At 46.4% G+C, this 12,973-nt stretch overlaps 1 protein-coding gene across 1 annotated transcript in view; it reads left to right on the top strand.

Annotated features, from left to right (window-relative positions):
• LOC310770643 (uncharacterized protein) overlaps positions 1-12,973 on the top strand; it is a 125,569-nt gene that overhangs the window by 109,681 nt on the left and 2,915 nt on the right. Inside the window, exons 10-11 of the mRNA XM_083663385.1 lie at positions 845-965; positions 4,063-4,298. Of these exons, the coding sequence (XP_083519511.1) occupies positions 845-965; positions 4,063-4,298 (357 nt within the window). The remainder of the gene's footprint in view (positions 1-844; positions 966-4,062; positions 4,299-12,973) is intronic.

The raw sequence follows: 12,973 nt of genomic DNA on the forward strand, positions 1-12,973 counted from the left end.
TGAGTCTCTTCCTTCTCGTCTCGCAGCAGCTGGCAAGAAAATAGTGGGCGTGCAGATAGCCATGCACCGATGCATTCTGTTTCGAACATGTTGTGATCGAAACTGGAGCGGGACTGAGCGGGTGATCAGTGCCGCTCCAACTTTCGCTCCGGTACCATTCTGGTCCCTGCTCACCGCTCAAGCCAAAATCCCCCCACTCCACTCCGCTCACATGCTCTGGTATGGTAGTTTTAAGCCCTTGATTTTGAAAATAGAATTTGGTGAAAAGTCCTTGAATCATTTGATGTCCGAACAAGTGCGCTAGTGTCTTCTAGCCCTAGACTCTTATAGAGGCACTCCTGCACATCTCTAAGGCCATGTTCACATTACAGGCAAATCCGATTTCCTACTAAAATCATTAATCATCATTATCTTGATTGGTTTCCCAAATCTGATTTGGGAGTGTGTCCGCACTGCCACAAATCTGATTTGGGCAAGTGTTCAAGCCGGATCTGTGTGTCTAGATACAATGAGCCAACATACATGTTTCTGGCAGTGTTTGCATGTCTGCTCTCTGCTCTTCAAGTCCCCACCCCCTGCAATAGACACTCTCAAATCTGATTTGGGTGATCAGCGCGTCCACACTGAAGTCACAATCAGTCGAAAGCAGATTGGAAAATACCTCTGTATGTGGTTTGCGGCAAGTGACACATATCAGACTTGGAGCGTCCATACTCATAAAACCAATCTGGATATCATTAATAGGTCACTAAAGTTCCCAAATCAGATTTTGCCTCCTAGTGTGAACATGGCCTAATACATGTGGGCACCCACCACGACAACATGTTCTGTGGTTGTGTTTTAGGTGCGTGAAGGGCGAGGGTGAAATGGAGAAGCTGCAGGCCAAGGTGGTGGAAAGGAAGAGGAAGCTGGACGAGACGACAGCAGCCATGCAGGAGCTGGGCAGAGAGAACCAGTCGCTGCAGGTCAGACATCTGGTTGGAACGGGAACGGGCACTGCACTAGTAACTATAAAGGAATTACTGTATATTCTATGCTTACAGGTGTTAGTTTGCAGCACAGCATATGAATGGCTAACGCTATGTAACGTTACAGGTCAATTATAAGGTCTGGTCACGGTGGACATTTACAGCCTAATACAGATTTGGCTTATAACGTTATTTTATATTGGCCAAGCATCTGAGCTAAACTATCCTGCTGTGTAGTGTGAGGTCGGTAGCCATTTCCCCGCATTTATAACCGATTTGATCTGAAAATAGACGAGTAAACTCTCAGCCTCATTTCAAAGAGGTTGGTAAACTGAGTTTACAACCCACTAACGTAGTTATGAAGAAACACTGCTGATAACTTTAGCTTTATCGATACAATTTCAATTAATATTACGGAGTGACTGAATTAGTTGTATGCTAGTGAAACGTTTGCTTTGATGTTTTACCACTGTGTTGTTTTCACCATCGCCATATTCCATTAGATATTACATACACAAAAAGATAGATTACCTGTTGCTCTGCAATGCATCCTGTAAACAGCTTGGATGAAGCATCAAAGATGAAAAATAAAAATGTGAGGCGCATCTTGCTTCTTTCACTCCGATTCACTTGCCCTAATTCACTTTCTGGCAGCCAGACATCCAAGAGCTTTACGACAGTGAACATTACCGCTTTAGTCCAGAGGGGCGCCAAAATCAACCCAACTGAAACAGTAAAACTTGCTCTGAGCTGCTTTAAATTCAAGTACTATTTATTAGGCTAATTTATAGCCTAATTTATTCATAGGGGCGGCTGTAGCTCAGGAGGTAGAGCGGGTCGTCCACTAATCGCTTTGGATGAAAGAGGTCGGTGGTTCGATTCCCGGCTCCTCCAGTCTGCATGTCGAAGTGTCCTTGGGCAAAACACTGAACCCCAAATTGCTCCTGTTGGTGTGCCAGCACCCTGTGTGGTAACCTGCCGCCATCGGTGTGTGAATGTACCTAGTGACTGTAAAGCGCTTTGGATAAAAGCGCTATATAAATGCAGGCCATTTACCATTTATTATTATAGCCTATTCATTCAAATTTCATGCTTATTGTTGTAGAGTTCGTAACGGGCTTGAAAGGCCCAGACTCTTGTTCACATTCAAGGTGAGAGGCTCGGCAGGACCTGGTTGGTCGAAAGGCAACCAGGGAACCATCAGCGGATCCCACAGCGTATAGTCTTTCTCCACATGTGGCGATCAAGCTTTCTTGGATCCACCATCAGCAGATGCAGATCCCACAGCATAGAGTCTTAATCTACCTGTGGCGATCAGGTTTCCCTCTCAGGGGTTCGTGAGTTCAGTGAACTCGTCTGTTCTATCCTTAAGTTTGAGCCTGGTGGGAATTTGACTGGCGGGGCCTTTGGCAGCAGTCGGTGGCATATCGGCAGCAGTGCTGCCACCTCTGGTCATCATGCAGCATGCATGCCGGCCAAATTACTGGCTTCCGTAGGAGGACTATCTTATCTTCGGATCTGCAATCGGACGTCGGATATAGGAGACAGAGCATGTGAGCGGAGTGGAGCGGTGATAATTACCGCTCCTCGCTCCCGGAGCGGCCCTTTCCACCCGCTCTAGCGCTCACAGCCGCTCCGCTCGAGACCGCTCCCCGCTCCATACAGATTTCACCCGCTCGCACTCACTGCTCCGCTCCACTCAAAAGAATAAAAAAGCCGGGGTGTTTTAATTTGCGTTTAAATGCCTGGGCAATGGGCATTGCTCACTACAAATAACATGAGCTCAGCAGAGTCGGCTGCATGTTCGTTTCTCTTCCTTCTCGTCTCGCAGCAGCTGATAAGAAAATAGTGGGCGTGCACATGGCCACGCACCGATGCATTCTGGTTCAAACATGTTGTGATCGAAACTGGAGCAGGACTGACCGGGTGATAGGTGCCGCTCCAACTTTCGCTCTGGTACCAGTCTGGTCCCTGCTCACCGCTCAAGCCAAAATCCCCCCGCTCCGCTCCGCTCATATGCTCTGGTAGGAGAGCGTTTTGAACAGCCTTTCCCCCTTGCTGCCGATAAAAAGGCTGCGTGACCCTGACTGCTGTTCGAGAATATCGGAGGACAGTAGCAGGGCCACGTTATGGGGCTAGTCCATGGCATGAGCATAAGGAGGGTGAATGTATTTGTAAATTTGTAAAATGCATGGTGCTGTGTGAATTACATAGTGAATTCAGCTGCTTAACATTCTGTAACTATTTGATTTGATTTGAACCCCTACTTCAACTTCTACCTGAATCTATTTTTAGTTGAGTATTTTCACGTTTACTGGGAATTTGTGTACTGCCATGGTGCCTGGGAAGAATAGACCCTTCAAACAGGTGCCATTTTGTGTCAAAAAGGCAGGGTACACAGGTGCAAGCAAATCACTAATGACGGTTTCCAACTTCCATGATTGGAAATTGGAAACCCTCATTAATGTTTTGCTTGCGCCTGTGTTTCATTCTGCCTTTTTGACACAAAATGGCCCCCGTGAAAAGGGTCTATAGGACAATGTAAGACACATAGTTAAACTCCATCCAAGTATTCTGCTGTCATTTGTGTTCGCTGTGTTTGAATTCGTGGATTCCGCATTCAATTTGCACCAGGAACTAGGAATTTTCCTGTTGAGTGACCCGAGTTGACCGCTTTCCAGTAAACAGTCTGGAAACAAGCCAGGTTTAGTTCTAGTCAGCTTAGCCATTGTGAGCAATAAAAGTTGAACAATGCATTATGCACGATTTTGTCCAAACACTGTAGCAACATCTACAGTACTGCGTGTATGACTTATTTAATGACACACAAATAAGACAGAAGTGGTTAGTGGTAATAAACAGCTTTCTGTACTGTTGATGCGGGAGCTGCCATCTTGGATTTTGAGGTCGGTGCTAGTGAGGTTCCCCTGACTTTCAAAGTAGGAAATCCGATTTCAGGTGCCTCACAGGGGGCATTGCCATTTTTAACTGGGAAATTCCCAGTTCCCAATAGAAATGGAATACGGAAATAAATGTCAGTCACTCCCCTCTCAAAGATTCATCATGTGACATTATCGATGCCTTGCTCCCATAGGCGGCAGAGAAGCGAGCTAAGGAGGAGCAGGTGAAGCGTGGGGAGGAGGCAGAGACTAAGATGGCTGTGCAGGTGACGGCTCTGAACAAGAACATGGCTACGCTGAAGAGACAGTGGCAAGGCAGCCAGCGGCGGGTGGGCGAGCTGGAGAAACAGACGGACGAGCTGCGCGGGGAGATCACTGTGCTGGAGGCCACTGTCCAGAACAACCAGGACGAGAGGGCTCTACTGGAGAGGTGCGTGTGCCTGTCCTCAGCTTGTTTGCTTATGTCTGCATATGAATATGAATGGGGGAGAAGTATGAATGAATGGGCCGGCCATGAATAATTGTTCTGCTTATTTTCTCTTTTCATCAATATAACCCTGCATAGTAATACATCCCTCATGCTTGAGAAAAATAAAATGTGTTAAGCTGTTTTTGAGTGGTTGACTGGCCTTGACGGTTGTGTAAAAAACAGTCAGCCGGTGTTTTGTCAAGCCTTGTCAGCTATTGTCAAGTATGGTACAGAGCATGTGAGCGGAGTGGAGCGGTGACAATTACTGCTCCTTGCTCACGGAGCGGCCCTTTCCACCCGCTCCAGTGCTCATGGTCGCTCCGCTCCAGACTGCTCCCCGCTCGATACAGATTTCACCCGCTCCCACTCACCGCTCCACTCAAAAGAATAACTAGAACGACCGCAATGCGGACTTAGGCCTCCGCCATTAGTTCATTCTTGAGTCAAAATCGCCATTTGAGGCAAATTGGAAGAAATTCCGTCAAGGCGCTCCTGTGATGTTGCGTTACAGAGCTTGGAAATTGGGTGTGTGAGGTCACAGTGACCTTGAACTTTGACCATTAAAATGTAATCAGTTCATCCTTGCGTCCAAGTGGATGTTTGAGCCAACTCAGAAGAAATTCTATCAAGCCGTTCTTGAGATATTGCGTTAACCAACTTGGGAATGGCGTTCGTGAGGTCACAGTGACCTTGACCTTTGATCACCAAAATGTAATCCATTCATCCTTGCGCCCAAGTCGATGTTTGAGCCAAATTCGCAGAAATTCCATCAAGCCGTTCTTGAGATATCGCTTTAACGAACTTGGGAATGGCATTCGTGAGGGCACAGTGACCTTGACCTTTGACCACGAAAATCTAATCAGTTCATCCTTGAGTCCAAGTCGATGTTTGAGGCAAATTTGATGAAACTCCATCAAGGCATTTCTGCAATGTTGCGCTAACAAGCTTGACAATGGCGTTCGAGAGGTCACAGTGACCTTGGCCTTTGACCACCAAAATCTAATCAGTTCATCCTTGAGTCCAAGTCGATGGTTGAGGCAAATTTGATGAAATTCCGTCAAGGCATTTGTGAGATATCGCGTTAACAAGCTGGAAAATGGCATTTGAGAGGTCACAGTGACCTTGACCTTTGACTACCAAAATCGAATCAGTTCATCCTTGAGTCCAAGTCGATGTTTGAGACAAGTTTGATTAAATTCCATCAAGGCATTCCTGAGATAGCGCGTTAACAAGCTTGCAAATGGCGTTCGAGAGGTCACAGTGACCTTGACCTTTGACCTTTGACCACCAAAATCTAATCAGATCATCCTTGAGTCTAAGTTGATGTTTGAGGCAAATTTGATGAAATTCTGTCAAGGCATTCGTGAGATATCGCGTTAACAAGCTTGAAAATGGCGTTTGAGAGGTCACAGTGACCTTGACCTTTGACCTTTGACCACCAAAATCTAATCAGATCATCCTTGAGTCTAAGTCGATGTTTGAGGCAAATTTGATGAAATTCCGTCAAGGCGGACGTACGGACGTACAGACGGACGGACAACCCGGATCCATAATGCCTCCGGCCTGGCTATCGCCGGTGGAGGCATAAAAAAGATAAAAAGGCCAGGGCGTTTTAATTTGCGTTTAAACTCATGGGCATTGATCAGTACAAATAACATGAGCTCAGCAGAGTTGGCTGCATGTTCGTTGTGTCTTCTTGTGCGCCAAGGGGAAAATGACGAATGCTGGCAGAAAAAAATGTATACTCACAATTCTCTCATGAATTATCAGACTAAATTGGTCGGATTCAATGTATATAGATTAATAGAAACAAATGAAAAAAAGCTGATAAAGAAACGGTGTGTTTGTGCAACGAACTTCAAACAGAGCAGCATCACTCACTCAGCGCGGCTCTCAGTATGCTGCGTAATTATGCAAGCAGCAGCCCCACTGCGGAGATGCAGGAGCACGAGGCAGAAAAATAATAAGTATACCGCTTATTACATGTTCAATAATAGCCTGAGGAGTCTCAGGCTATTATTGAACATGTTTTTATTACATGAATAAACAAACGTTCTGTCTGTCTTCAGTCAGGGCATGAGTGTCTTCCTTCTCATCTCGCAGCAGCTGGCAAGAAAATAGTGGGCGTGCACATGACCACGCACCGATGCATTCTGTTTCAAACATGTGATCGAAACTGGAGCGGGACTGAGCGGGTGATCGGTGCCGCTCCAACTTCCGCTCCAGTACCATTCTGGTCCCTGCTCACCGCTCAAGCCAAAATCCCCCCACTCCACTCCGCTCACATGCTCTGGTATGGTAGTTTTAAGCCCTTGATTCCGATTTCCTACTAAAATCATTAATCATCATTATCTTGATTGGTTTCCCAAATCTGATTTGGGAGTGTGTCCGCACTGCCACAAATCTGATTTGGGCAAGTGTTCAAGTCGGATCTGTGTGTCTAGATACAATGAGCCAATGATCCAACATACAATGTTTCTGGCAGTGTTTGCATGTCTGCTCTCTGCTCTTCAAGTCCCCACCCCCTGCAATAGACACTGTCAAATCTGATTTGGGTGATCAGCGCATCCACACTGAAGTCACAATCACAGAGCTGCCAAGTCTCACCCTTTGAGAGTGAGAGTCACGCAATTTAACCTCTTCACACGTGCACATGCCACACTTGCTATTTCACACGCTCATAAAGGTTTTTCCCTATCTCATATTATAATATTTCCATATATTCTTACCCTAACCTTAACCAATCATCAGTCCCCTGCCTAAACCTAACCAACCCAACGAAAGGCAACCACGAGTACCAACCAATCAGAGGCAGAGTAGGGCGGGTCATGGAGTCACTATCCCAGGAAGAGAAGAACAACAAAACAGTTTGGCAAACAGTTTGAAAAGAAAACTCAGTTTTCTGTGTCAGCTGAATAATGCCGTGACACTCTTTCATCTGAAGCGGGAGGTCAAACGGTAGGTAACCACGTCATTTTGATCATCCAAAATACGTTATTTTTATAGATTAAAATGCGTTATAGTCACTCAGTCGGAGCAGGAGTAATGTTACACAGGCTGCTGGTGAACAGCATGGCAGGTTGCTGCCATGGCCGTAACTAGCTATGAGGACGGGGAGGTCCGGACCTCCCCTAATATTTCAGAGGAAAAAAAAAAAAAAATTATAAAACAATCTGCATGGAAAAGCATGAAAAACACGGGATCGCTTTTATTTTAAAACGAAAGGCAGGTCAGGCAGGAAGTGATCTGACGCCGCGTCCGCGGTAACTTGATTCCAAGAGAGCAGCAGCATGGTGGTGAGTGATGACTGTCTGTCTGCCTGGCGAGATAATTGAAGGTGAGCGAGCTGCGAGACAGTGAGCGAGTGAACGACAGACAGTGAGTGACACTGACAGATTTTTTAGCAACAACCAAGAAAGTAAGTGTCTAGTCTGTCTCTTAACAGGTTCACTGCCGTTGACGAGATATCTCGTCTTAAAAAAAAAACGGTTGACTGCCGTTGACGAGATATCTCGTCTTAAAAAAAAAAAAAAAAAATTGGACGGTGGGACGTGGATCCAAGCTCCCTACGTCTCCTATAAAAATATGGGAGCCACTGAACGTGTACAACCCATTCCACCGACCCACTAAGTAGCGACAGTGCTCTCCACACTATTGAAAGCCGAGCCAAAACTGCAGAAACGAACGAGCCTCATTCTCATACTGTAGGCGAAAACGCGTTCGCGCTGGTGCACAACGGTGGCGCACAACGGTGGGGGGTTCCAAAAATAGACTGGGTGCAAAACACACTTTGAAACACGCAGGAAGGAGGAGAACACACACGGAGGGAGGAGTTTGAAGGAGAGGGGGGTTTCCTGCTGTTATGGAGGAAATTACTGTTCAAAACTATTGTCTAGATGTCTGACGTCTTACTGATGCCAAAAATGAATGGTTAAAGTGACTGTTCTATCGAATTTCACAAAAAGCCATTTATCTCAGCTTAAATTTTCAGACGCTGAAACCATGCTGTATTCAACTGCTAATGCCCACATAACTACTAACTCTACAAAGTAACTCTTTTAGACAGAGAAAGCACACATTCTATTAGTTCTTTTGAGATATTTTGTGTTCACAAAGTCCAAGCAGAAAATAATCCTCGGCTCTTGTAAAATGAGCCAGAATCCTCAAAAAACGGCTTGGCAGAAGCTACCTACAGTAAAAAAAAAACGGCTGGCAGTGAATGTGTTAAGTAATGTTACCTGTGTGACACGTTGGGATGCTACTGGCTAATCATGCATGATGCCAATTGCCAAGCTCCCGAAGTCAGGTATGCAGGTGGCTATATGGATGGTTTCAGTTTCATGATCCAATAAGTAACAAAAAGAGGTGGTGTAAAGTTAAAAACAACAGAATATATTTTATTTTATTTTTCAATCGTTCCTATCAGGAATAAATAAATGTCCCTCTGTATGTTTTTTTTTATTATCGATGATGACTTTGTGTGTTGTGTACGGCTTGGGTTGTGTACCTGTGTTTGTAGGTGTCATTTTGATATGAATTTGGCTAAAACAGTTTGTGTTTGTTAGTTACAATTATGTTGACAGGAGAGCTGAGCAGGTGGTGACATGAAAGAGAATATACTGAATAATGACATCACATCAGTATAATCCTAATGTTGATTTAAAATGATATATTACTCTAAATATGGCTAAAAAAGGGGGAAAAAACCCTCAAAAAAAATTCCGAATCCGCCTCCCCTTGCTGGACCTCCCCTATTTCGGGACCCTGGTTACGGCCCTGGTTGCTGCGGTGGGTTTAACAAAAAAACAACAACCGTGACTAGGGATGTGACAATATATCGTCCCACAATATATCGTCCCACAATATATCGCGATATCAAAACGTGACAATATGTATCGGTGAGATGAAATCTCATATCATGAGAAAAAGAAGCTGAACATGGTGGCACTGATCTGCATCTGATTGCATGCTCGCTCTCCTTTTCATTGCTTTGTTTGAACAGACGAAGGACGTTACAGACACGGAGGATGAAAATGGTGAAATTATTCAAATTAGCATGGAGGATGCCCCCTCAACTTACAAATCGATCGCAAAAGAATATTGTTAAAATATCGTATCATTATTGTGAACCCAATATCGTGTATCGTATCGTATCGTGAACTGAGTGTATCGTGACACCCCTAACCGTGACTAATAGCAGTGTTAGTTAAAATCATCAGGTATTTGCGTGTGTGAGCTAATTGATACTTACTATGAGCTAACATGTAGCTCTCTTTTGAGACTGTGGGTCATGCAGTCCTTAACTGCACACTTCCATTTTTGTCCGTTTGAAACAAATTGAAAGATGTCAGGGAAGAAGAAGCAGAGAGACCTGCTGTCATTCTGGGCAGTGAAGGGTCAACCACCCCCTGCCAAACTTTCCAGGTCAGAGGAAACAGTGGAGGAGGCTGTGGATCTGACTTCTCTTCTTACAATTATTTTCATTTCTACTTGATTATTCAGAGTAAAGACAGAGAGGAGGCTGACAGTGCAGGGAGAGCAGCTGGCATGGGGGTGAAGACTGAATAATTACATCACAACAGTAATCCTAATGTTAATTTAAATTGAGATATCCCTCTAAATCTACCCTAAAAAAGGGCCAAATCTTTTTTTGCTTGCCGGCAAATCGCATCCCTTCCCTTCTCACTCCTAACTTTGGCTGAAACTTGGCAGCCCTGCCTATCAGAGAAGACCATAAATACGCATATAGGCCTTATTCATGAGCTATCATGATTAATTTGGGGATGTCATTTCAGGCAGGATGTCTGAAAAATATTCCATATAGTGTTATAAAATGGGTGATAGCACACATTTGGAGGCAACTGCTGCATTGCTATCACATCTTTTCTAGCAGTAGTGGTGTATACCTTGCCAAAAATCACTATGAAAGTTAGTCCCCCAAGATGGTACCCGTGTCCCAAATTTGGGGCCCTGGCTCACGGCCTAATAACCACAAAGGCCAGAAACGTCACTTGATCTTTACAAAAACAACTTTATTGAAGCTTTCTTACCTAGCTGAAAACATGCCACCGGGAACATGTCCTTCCCACCACCATGACTCACCATGATTTCTAGAGCTCTTTCCATCTGGGACTTCAACCTACATTCCAGAACTATCAAGCCAGATCTTTTAACATCAACCATTCTTATTTCCCCCACTTCATTCTTGATCCACTGTGACACAGTGTACTTTTCTGACAAAGCTCCACTCTACTCCATGCTCCTTCCCACTGTTAAGGAAGCTACTTTGAACTTATGAAGCTACCAACTACTTCACCATGGAAGTAGTTGAAACTACAGCAAAGCTATACTGGGAGAAATGTAGTTTAGGAAACTACAAGCTACGCAGAAAAAGTAGTTCACACTACACAAAACATTAACTACATGTGTGATCTATGACATAATATATAATAGCCTACAAAAAAGCACAAGGCCAGCAAAATATGCCTCTCAATTGAGTTTATTGCAATAGGCTGCGTATGTGAGCTGCAGGGCCAGCTCGGCAAGCTGCAGGGCCTGCGAGCCCGCACAGCGAGCGAGCCTAGGAATCGAGCGTGGGAGATGCCTAGTCAGACAAATAACCTTTAAAGACTTGACTAGGATTGGTTAAGGTTAGGGTAAGAATCTCAGAGCGAGCCAATCAGCGACAGCATAGGCTGTGTGTCTTGTGATTGGTTAAGGTTAGGTTAGGGTAACAATATCAGGGCAAGCCAATCAGATGCAGCGTAGGCTGTGTTTCTTGTCAAGAAGTACAGTAATGTTAGTGGAATCCTGGCTGCTTTCACGGTCTATGCTGCCTTCAAAGCAATCAGGACGAAAGAAAATGGGGCATTCCTGTCAAAGAGGGTTCTGGTTCAACAGTAATGGTAAAATAAAAAATAAAAATATATTTCCTTCATTTTATTGCCCAAAATTGTAGTTTGTAGTTTGAGTAGTTAAACTAGGCAAAATTGATCAAAAAAGAGAGAGCAGAGAGGGGCCAGTGAGGTGGAACTCTCCGGGGAGAGGGAGCAGAGAGGGGCCGTGGAGTGGAGCTCTCCGGGGAGCAGAGAGGGGTCAGTGAGGTGGAGATCTCCGGGGAGAGGGAGCAGAGAGGGGCCAGTGAGGTGGAGCTCTCCGGGGAGAGGGAGCAGAGAGGGGCCACTGAGGTGGAGCTCTCCGGGGAGAGGGGGCAGAGAGGGGCCAGTGAGGTGGAGCTCTCTGGGGAGAGGGAGCAGAGAGGGGCCAGTGAGGTGGAGCTCCCCGGGGAGAGGGAGCAGAGAGGGGCCAGTGAGGTGGAGCTCCCTGGGGAGAGGGAGCAGAGAGGGGCCAGTGAGGTGGAGCTCCCTGGGGAGAGGGAGCAGAGAGTGAGGTGGAGCTCCCCGGGGAGAGGGAGCACAGAGGGGCCGTGAGGTGGAGATCCTTGGGAGAGGGAGCAGAGAGGGGCCAGTGAGGTGGAGCTCTCCGGGGAGAGGGAGCAGAGAGGGGCCGTGAGGTGGAGCTCTCCGGGGAGAGGGAGCAGAGAGGGGCCGTGAGGTGGAGCTCTCCAAGGAGAGAGAGCAGAGAGGGGCCAGTGAGGTGGAGCTCTCCGGGGAGAGGGAGCAGAGAGGGGCCGTGAGGTGGAGATCTCCGGGGAGAGGAAGCAGAGAGGGGCCGTGAGGTGGAGCTCTCCGGGGAGAGGGAGCAGAGAGGGGTCAGTGAGGTGGAGATCTCCGGGGAGAGGGAGCAGAGAGGGGCCGTGAGGTGGAGCTCTCCGGGGAGAGGGAGCAGAGAGGGGCCAGTGAGGTGGAGCTCTCCGGGAAGAGGGAGCAGAGAGGGGCCGTGAGGTGGAGCTCTCCGGGGAGAGGGAGCAGAGAGGGGCCAGTGAGGTGGAGCTCTCCGGGGAGAGGGAGCAGAGAGGGGTCAGTGAGATGGAGCTCTCCGGGGAGAGAGAGCAGAGAGGGGCCAGTGAGGTGGAGCTCTCTGGGAAGAGGGAGCAGAGAGGGGCCGTCAGGTGGATTCATAGTGGACAGAAGTTTCTGAGTCAGTATGTAAATGAGTTTGACACAAAATTAGGTTGTATTTGCTTTTAAATGTGTGACAATCTCGGACCAAAATACGGACTTGGTGTGCAAAGGCCCTTAGTGCTACGAAGTCACTCCAGAGAAATGTACAGTGATGTTCACCTTGTGTGAACAACCTGTGTGTGTGTGTGTGTGTGTGTGTGTGTTGGAAAGCAGCGCTCCTGTTTTCAGTAACTGAATCAAAGTAAAACTACAGTGGAGGAAGTGATGAAATGTTGAAGTCAATCGTCATGACAGCAAAGATGAGGAAAACAGTATAAACTAATACATCACTAGAAGAAAATGCAACTGTGTGTGTGTGTGTGTGTGTGTATGTGTATGTGTGTGTGTGTGTGTGTGTGTGTGTGTGTGTGTGTGTATGTGTATGTGTGTGTGTGTGTGTGTGTGTGTGTGTGTGTGCAGGCTGTCAGGCTGTCTGCTCACAGAGGAAGGCTGTGCTTCTCTGGCCTCAGCTCTGAGCTCCAAACCCTCTCATCTGAGAGAGCTGGACCTGAGCTACATTTTCTTTTTTGAGATACATTTTCTCTGTCACACTGCAAAGTTCATGCAGGAATA

The sequence above is a fragment of the Poromitra crassiceps genome (assembly GCF_964638095.1).
Source record: "Poromitra crassiceps genome assembly, contig: HAP1_SCAFFOLD_141, whole genome shotgun sequence".
In the NCBI taxonomy this organism is placed as follows: Eukaryota; Metazoa; Chordata; class Actinopteri; order Beryciformes; family Melamphaidae; genus Poromitra; species Poromitra crassiceps.